The sequence below is a fragment of the Oncorhynchus gorbuscha genome, linkage group LG05, assembly GCF_021184085.1.
Source record: "Oncorhynchus gorbuscha isolate QuinsamMale2020 ecotype Even-year linkage group LG05, OgorEven_v1.0, whole genome shotgun sequence".
In the NCBI taxonomy this organism is placed as follows: Eukaryota; Metazoa; Chordata; class Actinopteri; order Salmoniformes; family Salmonidae; genus Oncorhynchus; species Oncorhynchus gorbuscha.
The window spans coordinates 30,513,880-30,530,065 of record NC_060177.1 but is presented as its reverse complement, the minus strand read 5'-3'; the positions used below and the strand labels follow the sequence as shown (position 1 = coordinate 30,530,065).

The 16,186-nt window shown below is 39.9% G+C and overlaps 1 protein-coding gene across 1 annotated transcript; it reads left to right on the top strand.

The window, feature by feature from the left end:
* Positions 1 to 8,523: 8,523 nt before the first annotated feature.
* On the top strand, positions 8,524 to 15,544 carry LOC124035824 (G1/S-specific cyclin-D1-like). The gene is made up of 5 exons (XM_046349596.1): positions 8,524 to 9,076; positions 10,448 to 10,663; positions 11,028 to 11,187; positions 12,201 to 12,349; positions 12,492 to 15,544. The coding sequence occupies exons 1-5, from the start codon at positions 8,840 to 8,842 to the stop codon at positions 12,645 to 12,647; spliced, it is 918 nt and encodes a 305-aa protein (XP_046205552.1). The 5' UTR covers positions 8,524 to 8,839; the 3' UTR covers positions 12,648 to 15,544.
* The last annotated feature ends 642 nt before the right edge of the window (positions 15,545 to 16,186 follow it).

Sequence of the window (16,186 nt, the reverse complement as noted above, 5' to 3'; positions counted from 1 at the left end):
CTGCTGCATAAATGCCGATGGTCAATTTGGTTTCACATTCGATATACCTATGGGGTTAGTTAGACCATCAGTAAATTACACAATGTACATGGGACAATATTTTTAAAAAAACTCAAACCAACTACACATTGTAGAAATGAATCTACAAATATTGAAAGCATTTAATGAGACAACTAAAAAATGTGCAACATGAAAACATTGCCCAATTTATATTGTGTAATTTATTGACAGTCCCTAACTATCCCCAGAGATAGGCTATCCAAAGGCAAATCAATTTTGCCATGGTAAAACACCAGTTGGCTGAAGCTATTTGACGAAATAATTTGGGTAACTCCTCCCACCTGCAAACACACACACACACACACACACACACACACACACACACACACACACACACACACACACACACACACACACACACACACACACACACACACACACACACACACACACACACACACACACACACACACACACACACACACACGTAACCACACCCAGAAACCAACTCACGTTTGAATTCAATCATGTCATGGCCGTTAGCATTTCTTAATGAACCAAATCTAAAATGACGCCAAATCAGGAAGTGTTGTGCTCCTTAATGGTTTAGCCTTTTGCCATGTGCTTTTGGTCTGTTTTTCCCTGGAGTCGCTGCCAATTTAGAAGTCTTTGTTGAGTCCTCTAGAAGTTGCCTGGCTACCCAGACTCCTTGTTCTGGCCAAACGCCACGCCATGACCAAAGACGTTGCTTTCTTCTCTCCGAAATGAGTCTGGAGCTGAGTATCTCCTGGACCCTTCACAAAATGTGAACACATTGGGGCCATCTGATTGACCCAGAAACCGATGGGTTGGGCCAGAGCCAGAACTCATGTGGGTAAAGCAGCAGTTTGGAAATCAGTCATTTACTTTGATACTCTGGTTAGAGACTATTCAATCGCTGATGACTTTGTTTTGTACAACGCCCTTCGTGCCCCTTCTCACCACAAATGACTTCAATGATTGCAGTCTCAGACTAAAGTATATAGCGAACGACAGAGGAGCAGAATAATTTAGTGTGAGTCGTCAGGCTATTCTAGAAGTGCAAGTGATATAAAACACCAAATATTCATTGATGTGCTGTATGTGTAAACACATTAGCTAGCAGCCAACCTGCTTGCACCAATTCCATGTAATTACAGTAAAATACTGTGAAATACAAACCCTACCTCCCCACAATGAATTTCATTCATCCATTTATTCACACATTTATTACGATTACAGTAGCATTTTTTTTCAGTATAATAGAGTCAATTCTCCACTAGTGTACTGTGTGTCATTACACAGTACATGCATTGATACTGTTTTTAGATTACAGTAGGTATACTGAAATATGAAATACAGTAACTTACTTGCCAATGAGCTTTCTGTAAGTTACTGTCAAATTCAATACAACCCCTTTACAGTGTACATTATAGTTTTAAATCAGCACGAGTTGACCACATGAGATGGCCAACATAAATGTCAGGCACGCAGGCTTCCTCTGACCCTTGAACCCAGAGATACTTCTGGTGTCAACCATGCTCTGTATGAATGGACCTACTGACTATCAAATGTGTTCCCTGTGGCCTTTTTGCCAGAGCCCCTGATTGAGAACAGAGATTCCTGTCTTTCTCAGTCTGATGTACGGAGTCAGAGCATCTCAAAACTCATTGAACCATTCAAGCAACCAAACTTCTGAGAAACAGCACTTTGCAGAACTGTAATTCTTACTATGGTAGTCCCATCAGTAATCTATTTACTATTATTGGTTTGATGTCAAACCAAACATTTGAGTTTTACTCTTTTTTTGTCTTTGAGTTGTAGAGATATGGATGGGAAACATCTGACCTGACAAGGGCTATAGGCCTCCTTACAGATATGGACACAAACAAGCACAGAGAGACAGAGAGACAGAGAGACAGAGAGACAGAGAGACAGAGAGAGAGAGAGAGAGAGAGAGAGAGAGAGAGAGAGAGAGAGAGAGAGAGAGACAGAGAGAGAGACAGAGAGAGAGAGAGAGAGAGAGAGAGAGAGAGAGAGAGAGAGAGAGAGAGAGAGAGAGAGAGAGACAGAGAGAGACAGAGAGAGACAGAGAGAGAGACAGAGAGAGACAGAGAGAGAGACAGAGAGAGAGAGAGAGAAATCTGCCACATCTCCATTAATCTCTGAGGCCTGCTTAAGGTTTGGCCTCCACTGGCAGTGAGTTGGGAATTCTTTTGACTTCATTTGGCACCAAATTCATCTTGATCACCATAAGCCATATAAAAGGTGGCTTTGAGGAGAGAGTGTCTTTGGGAGTGGTGGAGATGGATCACAGAGACAGTGGTGTGGGGGAGTGTTGGGCCCCTCAAGATGAAGATCAATCTTGTGAGTCTCATTGTCTAATTGCATGCAAAAATGATGATGTAATTTGTGTTGAATAAATGTTATTTCAATAATTGAGGGGCCATGTATGTTAATACATTGTGTTAGTGAAAAAAACAGTGGAGGGAGGAGAGTGGAGAGTGAGAAAGAAAGAGAGATGTATGTACAAATCAATCAAATGTTATTGGTCACATATTACACATATTTGGCAGATGTTATTGCGGGTGTAGCGAAATGCTTGTGTTCCTAGCGCCATCAGTGCAGTAATATCTAACAAGTACTTAACTAAACATGGTGGCTTAGCTCTGTGGCAGCCAAACCAGATCACCATCAACATACAAAACGTGTGTTTAGTTTATAATGATGGTGGAAAAAGTTCTAACCAGACCCAATTTATGACAAATCATTTTTTGATGACCTTTTCAAATTGTGCTTTCACTTATTAACAGTGTTATGTGGAAGATATTCAGATTCCCCATTCAGGTTTTGTTTTTGTGAAGTGCAGACTTCAGAGTTGTTCTTTTGATTTACAGCAGGGGTCGTGCACTACCATAGCCCAAAGACTGAGAATGCTGCCCATTAATCTTTGATACCTGTTACACAGTACTTTAGCACTCCTTGTGTAGTTGGTTTTCCATTATAGGTCTGTGATTTATTATGGCATCAGGGTGTCCCTGAGGTGGTCTGTTTCCAAGGGCCACGATTTATACTTTCAGAGACGTCGCAACATAGGACCAGCCCCTCTAATGAAGGAGAGGCCTGGACTTCCATGGACCAGTTGGTTCTGAACTCCGTAGTACCAGGTCCCCATACTAAACTATTACTCACTAAAGAGTAAGGCACAGAGAGTTGATCCATCAATGGAAATAAACAATCTACACTGATTCACATATTCACAACAGAGCCTTTAACTAACAGTTGCCTATTAGTGTAAAGTCTTCCATTTTCACAGCTCAATATGCCAGAAATCTCGCTCGGTAATGTACAATAGAAACACACAGCTACACTTTAACCCACATTACTAAAACTGAAACTTCATGACCAGCAAACTTTTGCAGAAGTTTACCGAAGGACATTTCACAATCCATAGGCTTTACTGAAAATGTTGCCCGCCCTTGGGTGGTTAACCTCTATAGGTCAAGGACGTTTGAAGGGATGACCCTGTATTAGCATAGGGCGACACCCGCTTAGGAAAGAAAGTGAACTCAATGCATCTGAGTCCATGGGGGGGGGGGGGGGGGGCGAGTATCAACATGGAGAAATCCTCAAAGACAAAGAGAAGTGGGAGGAGGCAGTGGCTGGGAGGGAGATGGTGGGAGGTGGTCAGGTGGACGTTGTGTTACGTGATTGACAACCTGTAATCCTCTCATTAGGCAGCTATTTGTTTTGGGATATGCAGCAGTGCAGGTTGGAGGCAAGACACCAGCACTCGTCACCCGGCCTACAGCTGATTTACTGCACACCTGTGGGAGGGAATTGCAACAGCAGCAGGGCCTCGGGACACACAGCCAGGCCACCCTCAACTATAGAGCAGCATTCTAATTCCTAGAGAATCGCTCTGTGTTCTCTCTCTCTCTCTCTCTCTCTCTCTCCTCTCTCTCTGATAAATAACTGAGGTCCACTCAGACAGTGAGCATGTACTCTTTAAAACACACATATACTTCATATATTACCATAAACACAAGTACCTGCTATATACAGTAGATAATACCACCCATGTTTCTAATAAAGCAGAACTCCTTCAACAGACTACAGATCATCTCACTTCTACGGCTATAAAAATGGCATTGCTTTGTTTCAGAAGGGGAGAGGCACATAATTGTAGCTTTGCTATCACATAGAATGAGAAAGGAGTGAATTCCTAGTGCTCATGAAGCATTAAACCAACAGAAGGGCCATGCCATAATCTACCACAAAGCTCTGACATGTGAAAATGAAGTATGCATGTCAACCAGCGTGAGATCACGCTAACAAAGAACGGAAGGAGTGGTAGTGTGTACTGCAGCTGCAGAAGGAATTAACTAGAGTTGCCTATGGATGTCATCATCAGTCATGAATCCAAAACTTGCCAATGATGGGTCCCATTGTACAATAAGTGTCTCAAATACCTGTGTATTTATGTGGTAGTAAAATGTATTCACACCCCTTTACTTTTTCCACATTTTATTGTGTTACAGCCTGAATTTATAATGGATTAAATGATATGTTGTGTTACTGATCTACACACAATACACCACATAATGTCAAACGTGGAATTTTGTTTGTAGAATTGTTTTAAAATAAAAAATAAAAAACTGAAATGTATTGAGTCAATAGGTATTCCAATGTCATTTTAGTACGTCCAACCGGCCTCTCAACCGCAGACCACGTGTAAGCACACTAACCCAGGATCTCCACAGCCGATGTCTTCACCTGCGGAATCGTCTGAAACCAACCACCCAGCGGATGAAACTGTGGGTTTGCACAAACTGTCAGAAACCATTTCAGGGAAGCTCATCTGCATGCTTGTCGTTCTCACCAGGGCCTTGACCTGACTGCAGTTCTGGTCAGGGCCTTGACCTAACCGACTTCCGTGGGCAAATGCTCACTTTCGATGGCCACTAGCACGCTGGAGAAGTGTGCTCTTAATGGATGAATCCCAGTTTCAACTGTACCAGGCAGATGGCAGACAACGTGTATGGCGTTGTGTGGGCGAGGGGTTTGCTGTCAACGTTGTGAACGGAGTGCCCCATGGTCGTGGTGGGGTTATGGTATGGGCAGGTATAAGCTAAGGACAACAAACACAATAGCATTTTATCGATGGCAATTTCAATGCACAATGATGCCATGATGAGATCCTGAGGCCCATTGTCGTGCCATTCATCACCTCATGTTTCAGCAAGATAATGCACTGCCCCATGTCGCAAGGATCTGTAAACAGTTCCTGGAAGCTGAAAATCTCCCAGTTCTTCCATGGTCTGCATACTGACCAGACTTGTCACCCATTGAGCATGTTTGAGATGCTCTGGATCAATGTGTACGACAGCGTGTTTTAGTTCCCACCAATATTCAGCCACTTTGCACAGACATTGAAGAGGAGTGGGACAACATTCCACAATCAACAGCCTGATCAACTCTATTCGAAGGAGATGTGTCGCATGGCTTGAGGCAAATGATAGTCACACCAGATACTGACTGATTTTCTGATCCACGTCCCTACCTTTTTTTAAAGTTATCTGTGACCAACAGATGCATAACTGTATTCCCAGTCATGCTAAATTCATAGATTTTATGAATTTATTTCAATTGACTGATTTCCTTATATGAACTGTAACTCAGTCAAATCTTTGAAATTGCTGCATGCTGCATTTATATTTTTGTTCAGTGTATATTTAGTCTCCAAATATTTATTGAAAACATCAATACATTTGCACAATGAGCACTTTCTGTCCCTCAAATGCATCTTTACAGTTGTTGGTTAGCTAGCTCGCAATTTCTTGCCATATTAGCATTGACATGAAATGATTCAAAACACCGCAAAACAATACCAGAGGGGTATCCTACGAAGCAGTTTTAAGGAGTAAGCGAGCTAACTTTGGTCAACTCTGAGTTCAACTCGGGATAACCAGTCATACGAGTGGCTCACCTTTTAGCCAAGGTACATTTCTATGGCTATGAATCATACAGAACTAACTTGCTCCGGAGCAGGCTAACTCACGGCTAACTGATTCAATATTTTATTACTTCAAATGTTTTTCTGGTGTGTTAAAAACGTGTAATGTCACACACAGTATGACTCAATGTGCTGGTGGCTGTGCATTGATAAGCACAACAAAGCACACCGAAGTTGGCATTAACGATAAGCAATCAAATGAAAGGCCATTCGAAAAGCCTATTTTATATCATCTCATGTTGAATTTGCAAACAACTTTTATTTTGGCACAAATGAAACTGTGGCACTGGCTCGTCCGTGGATTTAGTTTCAGCATTGTCTCAATTAAGAGTTTGACGTTTGACTAGCCATTTGCGACATGCATGTGCAGTTACAAGCCTGCTAGAGTTAGTGGCAGGTGGATGAGCAATATCCACCATCATAGTACTGAAGAAGCCTGAGCTGGAATGTAACCTTACTGGCCCAATGCTCTAACCACTAGGCTAGCTGCCACCCCATGTAATGGCTGAGTGTTGGAGTGTGCCCCTGGCTATCAGTACATTTAAAAAACAATCAAATGATGCCATCTGGTTTGCTTAATATAAGGAAATCTAAACGATTTATACTTTTGGTACTTAAGTATGTTTAAAACCAAATACTTTTACTCAAGTAGAATTTTACTGGGTGACTTTTACTTTTCTATTACAGTATCTTTACATTTACTGTAGTATGACAATTGGGTAGAGGTATCAAGAACAAGATACAACTAGCTGAAATGAGCCACCTACCATTCCCCACATGGCAGCTTCTTGTCATTGTTGCTAGCTATCTGACCATTCAGAAATCATAACAAAGCAGGGCTTCTGGCCCTATCCATGCCTGCGCATTATTTTGAGACTTTGTCAGCCAAACAGCATGACTTTTCTCTCAAAACAGTGCAGAGGTGGAAGATGGCTATGGTAGGAAATCCCCCACTATAACTTTGCCATACCCTACATTTAGCTGAAGCCCCTGGTCAAAATATGTAGGGATTTTGGCACATGGTTTTGCATAATGTTCAAAAAGTATGAAGAAAGTTGACAATAGTGTAATAATGTGCAACTTGGGTGATAAGGATAGTAGGCCTTCCTTATAGGCCATATGGGTTAATGATACAAATTGATTTTTATTGAAAATAAGTTTTGTTAATAAACTTGTTAATGTGAAAGAGTGTAGATGAAAGAGTCACCCACATTCGTCAACAATAGCAAGTCTTGACAAAAATAAAACTTATCTTTGGTAGTTTTACAGTAGCTATTCAATAACCTGTTGAGAGGAATGTTAAGAATGCAAAAAACTCATATTCCTATTGAAATGACTGAGATTAAACGTTATTGCAACTCTTAGAAAAAGTGTGATAAATCTGATTTAGACTATTCACAGAATTGATCCCTTATTTAGATCCTCTTTCACACGACAATAATATTGATATTCCACTCCCATGACTTGCAACTGTTCTAAAGGTAAAAGAACATAGCATTCTGTTCAAACTTGTTTTGTTATTGTTCTAATGTTATATAACAGAACGTTCAACAAGTTTTTATTTGGCCAACAGCCAATGATATTTTAACCAATCACATGATTATCGATAACTTTAATTTGAATACAACATTTCAACACTCCCATAAGTGCTTGATCGTCTTCTGCCTGGTAACAGCAATTCCTCCGATTGGTTAAGACTCATTTCGGTCTCCTCCCTAGTCAGAGAGTGAGAGAGAGAACTTGTGTGAGAGTGTAATATTTACTGTACATTTTTTATTGTTTATTTCACTTTTGTTTATCTACTTCACATGCTTTGGCAATGTAAACATATGTTTGCCATGCCTATAAAGCCCTTTGAATGTATTGTAAAGTGAGCTAGTGCACTTTTGTTTTACCATGTTTAATGACATAAAATTAAACTCAAAACTGAAATCAATGTTGTTAACAAGATACTTTGTCTAAATTAGAGATGTTTATAATGCTATTATTATTAGGTTAGGCTTTAACGTAAACGTCGTTGCACGTCGTATTTTACTCTTGAAATATTAAATAGCCTGCCTTACTCAATGGCTCTGATAGTAGCTTTTTACAGGTTTTGTGATGCATAGGTCTATTGAATATGCCTGCAATCTGAACAAGTATATGAATTGCTGTATAATGATTATGTTAAAGTGACTTTAAAAAAAATACATGTCCCACTGTTAAATGTCTTTGTGTGGTAGAAGCTTGCCCATGTGCTCACCTCATGTTCGACTTGGTGACGAGAAGAGAAGCCGGGGCTATTCTTTCAGATGGCTTTTTCTAACATGAAAGTTTCATGAACGTGTCTATACCGCCCCCTATCAAAATGGAACCATTTCACATTCATCTCTGCATAACCAACTTCCCTATACCGACACTAGCCTTTACATCCCTCCGCCCTCAAACCCCCACCACTCAGCGTCCGTTCTCTTCACCCCCTCATGACTCCCCTCGGCTGTATAGGCTACGCCACCCAGAATACTGGGACCTCCCATTTCCATACCTATAGGAGTGGTTCAGCAGCGATTGGAAGGACTTGGAACTTTAGAGGGGTAGTTCTTTAGAGTCATCCTCCTCTCGCTCTAGACTCCTTAGCTCGGCTCTCTCAGACTCGCTATTGCTTTGATCCCCTCCTTAACAACAGTTAACGTCATCGCATAGCCCTCTGAAGGAGAGTTTTGTCTAGAAGCGTGAAGAGTTGGAGCTCTCAGAGGGCTACATTGTAGGAACAGCAAGCAGCATCCACGGAGCCTCACTCACTCCTAACAAGAAGCACCTCTTTTGATGATTTATTCAGCTCAGCAAGCTACTACCGCAAAAGATATGGAACACCAGCTGCTGTGCTGCGAAGTGGAAACCATCAGAAGAGCTTACCAAGACGCCAACTTACTAAATGACCGAGTTCTACAGACAATGCTCAAAGCAGAGGAAAATTACCTTCCGTCTCCGAATTACTTCAAGTGTGTCCAGAAAGAAATAATACCTAAAATGAGGAAAATTGTGGCTACATGGATGTTAGAGGTGTGTATATTTCTGATGTCTAAATGTATTGCTGAAAAGTTTGTCCAGACACTAACCATGCCCTTTGGACGCAATGTATTGAATTGGTCGTTTTATGCATCGTACGTTTATTCTTTCCAAGCATGATCATTCATATTATGTAAACTTACTGACATATAGTAGGCTAATGTTTCATTTGTGTACGGTTGTCCATGTAGGCTAAAATAGATTTGGAACACGGTTGTAGCCTATTTCACAGGTATCGTGTGTGTTCAGTAATTACAACACTCGCAATGTAGCTGCTCGATTATTTTATTTTGTCGGAGACTTATTTAATGTAATTTTGTATTTAGATGTAATTTCCCCCCCCCAAATTAATAGCAATGTACACGTATGCAGTCTTACTCTTGCCAGTATTATGCGCCATCTTTGTTGTCGTATGCGTAGGTTTTTAATATAATTAAAAATATTTAATCATGTCAGCTATGACAGTAACTGAATCAGCAAGTCGAAAAGTATATCTTGGGTATGCATGTGTAATCCTGTCGCATGGATAGCGAAAAATGATTATATAAAACCGTAAAGTTTTGTTTCGGTTACTGATCAGGCTGCTGTTGCTGCAGTTTATGAAGGTCGCTCTGGAGACATGATCGTTTCCACAAACAAATGTAAATAAGAATGCATTTTAGATGGTCGGCTATGATACTATATCGATGAATCAACATTTACATGTAGTTAGAGGTTGAGTCTTATGTCGACATACATTTATTATTAATTTCAGAAATTGAGAGTCAGCACAAGATCTAAATGTCGCATGCTCTACGAGAAAGAGCGTTGACTTGTAAATTCAATTGTTTTCATGGGTTTACTATGAAAATTCGACATTTCATGAAACTATCCGATAAGGTATACCGTAAGGATCATTTACATGCTAATTTGACAAACGGGGACAATTTTTACATATTTTTGATTATTTTTTGAAAAGATGACGAACTAGAAATTTAAGTGGAAAGTTGCATTGACGCCACCTTTGTGTCTTTCCAAGAAGCGACTGAAAAGACGAAACTCTCAACTATTTCAATTTCCTTTTTAATTAGACCTAAGCAACTTTTAGCTTTTCGAAATACATGATTTTATGTTCATTGCATTGGCAGACTATAGCCTACTCTGCGCCACCTGAAGCCTATAATTAAGCCATAGCTATTGTTTTAAGGACAGCCTTAAGGAATAGAAGGATAATTCAATAAATGTGTTGTCATTACAGTATTTCGTTTTCACTTATGGACAGGCCTATTTATTGGTATATACAATCGACCTGAATGCACTTATAGTCCTATATTATAGGCTACTGTAATTTGAGGCTATAGGCTAAATTGCTGTTTTCACTTCTAGGTCTGCGAGGAACAGAAATGCGAGGAGGAGGTTTTTCCCCTGGCTATGAACTACTTGGATAGATTTTTGTCTGTGGAGCTCACAAATAAAACCAGATTACAACTCCTGGGAGCTACTTGTATGTTTTTGGCCTCAAAGATGAAGGAAACGGTCCCTTTAACTGCAGAGAAGTTGTGCATTTACACCGACAACTCCATCCGGCCCAGCGATCTATTGGTAAATGAGCAATGTCAATCTTCTAAATAGACACACTGTATATGGCTGTAGTTATAATCCATTTAATATCGGCCAGACAATTGTAATGAGCATTTCCATAATATAGGCCTATAGATAGCCTACTACTTGTCTTAGTTTCTCTTTGACTGGATCTAAATCATTATTGCATCATTTTTGTTGTAAATTTGAAAGAACGTTTGGTTTCTTATACATTTCAAAAGGTAGCCTAAAGTGGTTAGGCCAGTGTAGCGCAATGACATGAGGAGGGCGATATCTCCCTCTAGTGGCAAACGTAGAACAAATTATGTGAAGCCACTTGTGAAGTTCGATTGTCTCATTGCGCACGTCTGTCTTTTCTTTGTAGCAAATGGAACTACTGACTCTAAACAAGTTGAAATGGGATCTAGCATCAGTAACACCGCACGATTTCATAGACCATTTCCTCTCCAAGCTACCAGTCCATCAGAACACGAAGCAGATTCTGCGCAAGCATGCCCAGACATTCGTGGCTCTCTGTGCAACAGGTAGGCCCACATATGAACCACCTGTTTCCTGTCACTGTTCCATAACCAATTTTTCAGGGACCAATGGCTAATATATGTGTTAGATTTTGTCTGCATTCTTTCCCACTTGTCAGGATAACTCTTCCTCCTTGAAGGACCCAGGTGGCCAGTGGTCAATGTAAACGGTTGGGTTTATGGGCTCTGGTGCAGGAATGTTTGAGTGTACGAGGCCTAACATGTTTTATGGGGGGTGTCTCAGTCACTGTGTAGTATGGACAAGTAGAGGAGATACTGGAATGGAGTCGGTGATCTCTTTTTCACCAGATCAGTTTTATGTGATTATGGGTTTGCCTGTCACATTGCTTTGTTTTTTTCTCACCCAAGTCAGGGTTTGCTCAATAGATTTTGAATCTGTTGTTACTGGGGTATGGTTTAGGGCTATTGTGGAAATGAAACCGGTTGTGCTGTCGATGCGTTTATTTGTGAAAATATATCTACTGAATGCATGGGGGGACGGATGGGGGATGGACACTGTCCACTCTAGATTCATGGTCACCTTTCATGCACTTGAGTAGGAAATGGGTTGCTAACCTCTTTAGAGGAGATGAGCTCAATGGGGATTAAAACTATAATTTATATGAGGGAAATGGGTAGGAAGGAGAGTGGTATTTCCTTCTTGGAAAAAGTTTTACGTGGTGTACCCATTGAATGCGTGTGCTGGAAGTACTTTTGTACCTGTTCTATTTTGTTCATGAGTTAGATTTATTGTTTTTGGAAGTGTGTGCATGCGCACCGGTGTCCTGTCAGTGGCTGGTCATGAAATAAGGCACATTCCGGATATTGTGAGTGGAAAGGAGCAACAGGATATCCATTGTCCCCTACATCATTATGCCACAGCCTAGAATGGCCTCCCTTACATAACCTCTACATTAATCTCATTGAAAGCTCATGTGTACTATTTAGTCAATGATCTGTTTCAGATGTTTTGCTTTATGACATAAGTACTTACCGTCTTTCTTTTGCCTTCACCGTAGATGTCAAATTCATCGCCAACCCTCCCTCCATGATCGCAGCTGGCAGTGTGGCAGCAGCGGTCCAGGGGCTGTACCTAAAGAGCAAAGACAGTGTACTGTCATCCCGGAACCTAACCAACTTTCTGTCCCAAGTCATCAGGAGTGACCCGGTACGTCAAACACAGCTCCCCCAGGCCTTTACATTGCACCACACACATGCTTGCATTGACTATTTGTCACAAACCCTTTCGCTACTATTGTCTCTCAGATATTTTGCTTCCTTATGCTGACAGTATCTCTCTCTCCTCACAGGACTGCCTGAGGTCGTGTCAGGAACAGATTGAGTCTCTGCTTGAGTCTAGTCTGAGACAGGCACAGCAACATAATGTCTCCACAGAAACAAAAATGGTAGATGAGGATGTGGACCTGTCCTGCACCCCTACAGATGTGAGGGACATTAACATTTGAGTGGCATCCTCTGCATTTTTTGGGGAAATATCTTTGAGGCTCTGGCCTTACTAAGAGGCCATCTGGGGAAAGAGGACACCAGCGCACCCTTGAGTCGTCACCCTCTGAACACCCTCTGGCAAATGCTTTTGTGCCACACCTGTTACGGTGCCCCGGCCTGTATGGCCTCCCAGTGACGTGTGGCCGCCCTCAGCCAGGGCTGTCAAGAAAGGACTGAGCACCTCACTTTTCTGAGACCACCAGTCATATTCCCTCTCACTCTCCCATCCTGTCCAGCTCAAGACCTAGACAAGGATGATAGGAAGATACACAACTATATTGATGAAACAAAAACATTTTAGTTTATGTGCAAGATTAAGCCACAGAAATATACATTGTTACCACCCAATGTTGAACTAGGATTTTTAAATACCATAGACTGACTTTACATGCTTACTTAAAACATTCAAAATAACAAGTAGGTATTTTTAGTCTGTCTTTGTCTAGGTTATTTGAAGTATAAATTCATTTATTAAAGAGAAGGGGCATTTTTGTTCTCTAATGGGCATTTTGCTTGCCATCAAAGTTCCCGTTTTTTTTTTTTTTTTGCATCTAGGCATCTGTGTATCCCTGCTTGCTTATGCGTTTAGTCACTTTATTATATTGTCTAGACTTCTAAAGAAATTTTGAGCCCCCAGTTTTGGCCTCTTCTCTTTTTAACTGGGTTGTATAACTCAACAGTATACTTTTAGTATATATTGCTCTGTTTTTATTGTTTAGATGATTGTGGATTGCTGGTGCTGAAGTTTGGCAAATAAGTTCATTCAATATAAGGACATTTACTTTATATTCCATTAGGAGTAAATTGAATGAACCAGCATTGTTTGGCTGTTGATTTGACTTATTGCCACAAATGTACATATTTCAACAGCTATGACATGATAAACTAAAACCTAGCATTAATTGCAAACCTTTACCATGCAATCCACAGTTGAATTTTGTTGTGGTTATATCTTTCTAATACCATTCCATTTTTTAAAAGCACTTTTAGTCAGTTTTTTTCTGACTCATAAAAAATCAAATTGAAAAAAAAATGGAATGGGGTGGAGCAGGTCTCTTTTTTAACTATGGTGTTGTGTGTGACAATTTTGGGTACAAGTAAACGCAGCCCAGCAGCGATCCTGTGTGCCCTTGATGTAGAAGGGTATTATTTTGGAGATTGTTATGCCACAGTTCTTACAGGAGGGGTCTAGAGTGAGACGAGCGTTGGGTGTGGCATGTTTCAGCATCCTGTATCCCATCGCTTGAATGGCATCCAGAGCATTTGAAACACTAAAGTATCAAACTTGAAAGCTAAAACAAAGATTTAGGTTGTTTATTATTGCAGATTTTCCTATTGGAGCCAGTACAGAGTAGAAACAGGATGCCAAAGTCTGTCTCTATGTAACATTTTGTACACAACTATTTACCATAGTGCTTAACACATGCCTGCCCTACAAATCATGTATGACAGTGTTTTCTCAATGCAAAACTGAAAGAAAACACCATAGTTAAAATGCTGTTTAGAATATGTGTAGTTGAGGGGATAAAAATACAGAAAAATTGTTTTGGTTTAGAGATGATTTTGCACAAACCTGAAGACTTAGGCTATGTTTTTGTTTGCTTGCCTAAGATAAGAGGGAAGGGTAACGTTAAAGTGTGAGTGGGGGGGAAAAGGGAGGCAAAAAGGGTGACGGCATGTTTTTGTTGACTTGCTGAATTAAGGTGTTTGACTGTACATTGAGAAAAAGATGAGAAAACAGGATAACGGAAGAGCACACTCCTTTTGAGCTGCTATGGAAGAATTCCCAGCAAAGTGTACAACAAAATGAAAAACAACAAGAAAAAAAACTGCTTTTTCTCCTATTGTTTGCTGCTATTTCTTTAAATATACATATAAATGTTGATATACTGCCATGTAATAGGTCTAACTTTCTATGAGAAAATTGTTGACATCTTTGTTTTTATAGTTGTCATCAGTTTTTACTTTGATTTCAGTGCTATTCCAAAAACAGTAAACGTGAGACAATAGACATGGTTTTTTATCAACAGTACCTCATATTACAGTCAAGACTTATCTTTAATCTATTTTTTTTTTTTTTTTACTAGTTTGTTCAGTGGCTGACAGTCCTGTTTTAAACTGCTAATGGTAATGCATTGATCATTACCCAAATGGGTCCTGATGTGAGCAAGTAATCTGGATTGTATAACTCTTGAGTGTTAAGCTGTCTCATTGAAAGAGTCTTTATCCCCTTTAGGCTCCTGAAGGCCCTGTTATTTTATATTTATAAAACATTTGCTCGAGTTCAAGCCCATAATGAGTTTATTTGAGTTTGTTAAATACCAAGCCATAGAATTACTTTCAAATCATCATGCCGTTATTCCACACAGTTCAGTTCATGCTATTCTAGATATCTTGTCCTCCCAAGAAGCATAGCATATCTATGTCAACTGCACAATAAATGGTAAATAGATTTAAATCTTATAACACTGCAGTTTTTTTCTTAACTGAACCGCTACTGGTACATTGAAGCCAAAATATTGGGCTACTGATATTGTTGGCACACTTCCATTTGACCCAGACATCCTTCAATCAGAGTTAATGAGTGTGAGAGCCAACAGTGGTTCACTTAGCCATAGACATGATGCTGCTATATGATATGTTCTGGTTGTAGATGTGAGGTAGGCCTACTTTTGACAAATGATGTTGCTGCTCAAATTTCTACTCGCTAACACAGGACCCAGGATGGAATTATTGTTTTTCTGTCTAGTGTAAGAAATACTCGTTACCTCAAATGGAGAAAAGAAATACATGTTGATGCCCCTGTGAGATGACATTACATATTTATGTCATATTAAAAAAGTGCTGTTAGTAATTTAAAAAAAGAAATCTTTGTCCAAACAATGTGCTACAGTGCCCCCCACCCCCAAAGCTAAAATGGTCATCTTTTTACCATTGCTTCCATTGTTAATGATGGTCGGGTAGGTCACCCCTCTTACTGAACTGTTGTTTCAGGATCTGTGTTCATTGCAATGGGTCAAAGGTCATCTGGGGTCCAAGAAAATAAAGCAAAGATTCTGAAATGTCTGCTTTATGTCTATTTTGTGTAACAGTCACTGGTCTGTTTACTTACAGATTCATTCTATAAACATGATTAACATCAAACTAAACCAGAATTAAGTGGATTAAACACATCCTGTTTTGTCTCCTTGATGGGAAAACAAAAAATGTTCATGTCTTACAATGTCACATGATACATATTTCTTTCTAAAACAAAGTTATTGTATTCCATACATACATAACCATACATCAATTATGATCAGTAATCATACATTTTGAATAGGAAGTTATAGATTACTGACAGTGACTGAATCGTTTTCCAAAAAAAGCAAGATTGACATACATAATGATATTAAGGACATTTTACAAAATCTAAAGTTGAAATGCTTTGTGGGACTAATGATTACCCATGCTATTGGTCAAAGCATGAGTGTGTGACAGCAGTCATTGATTTATTATG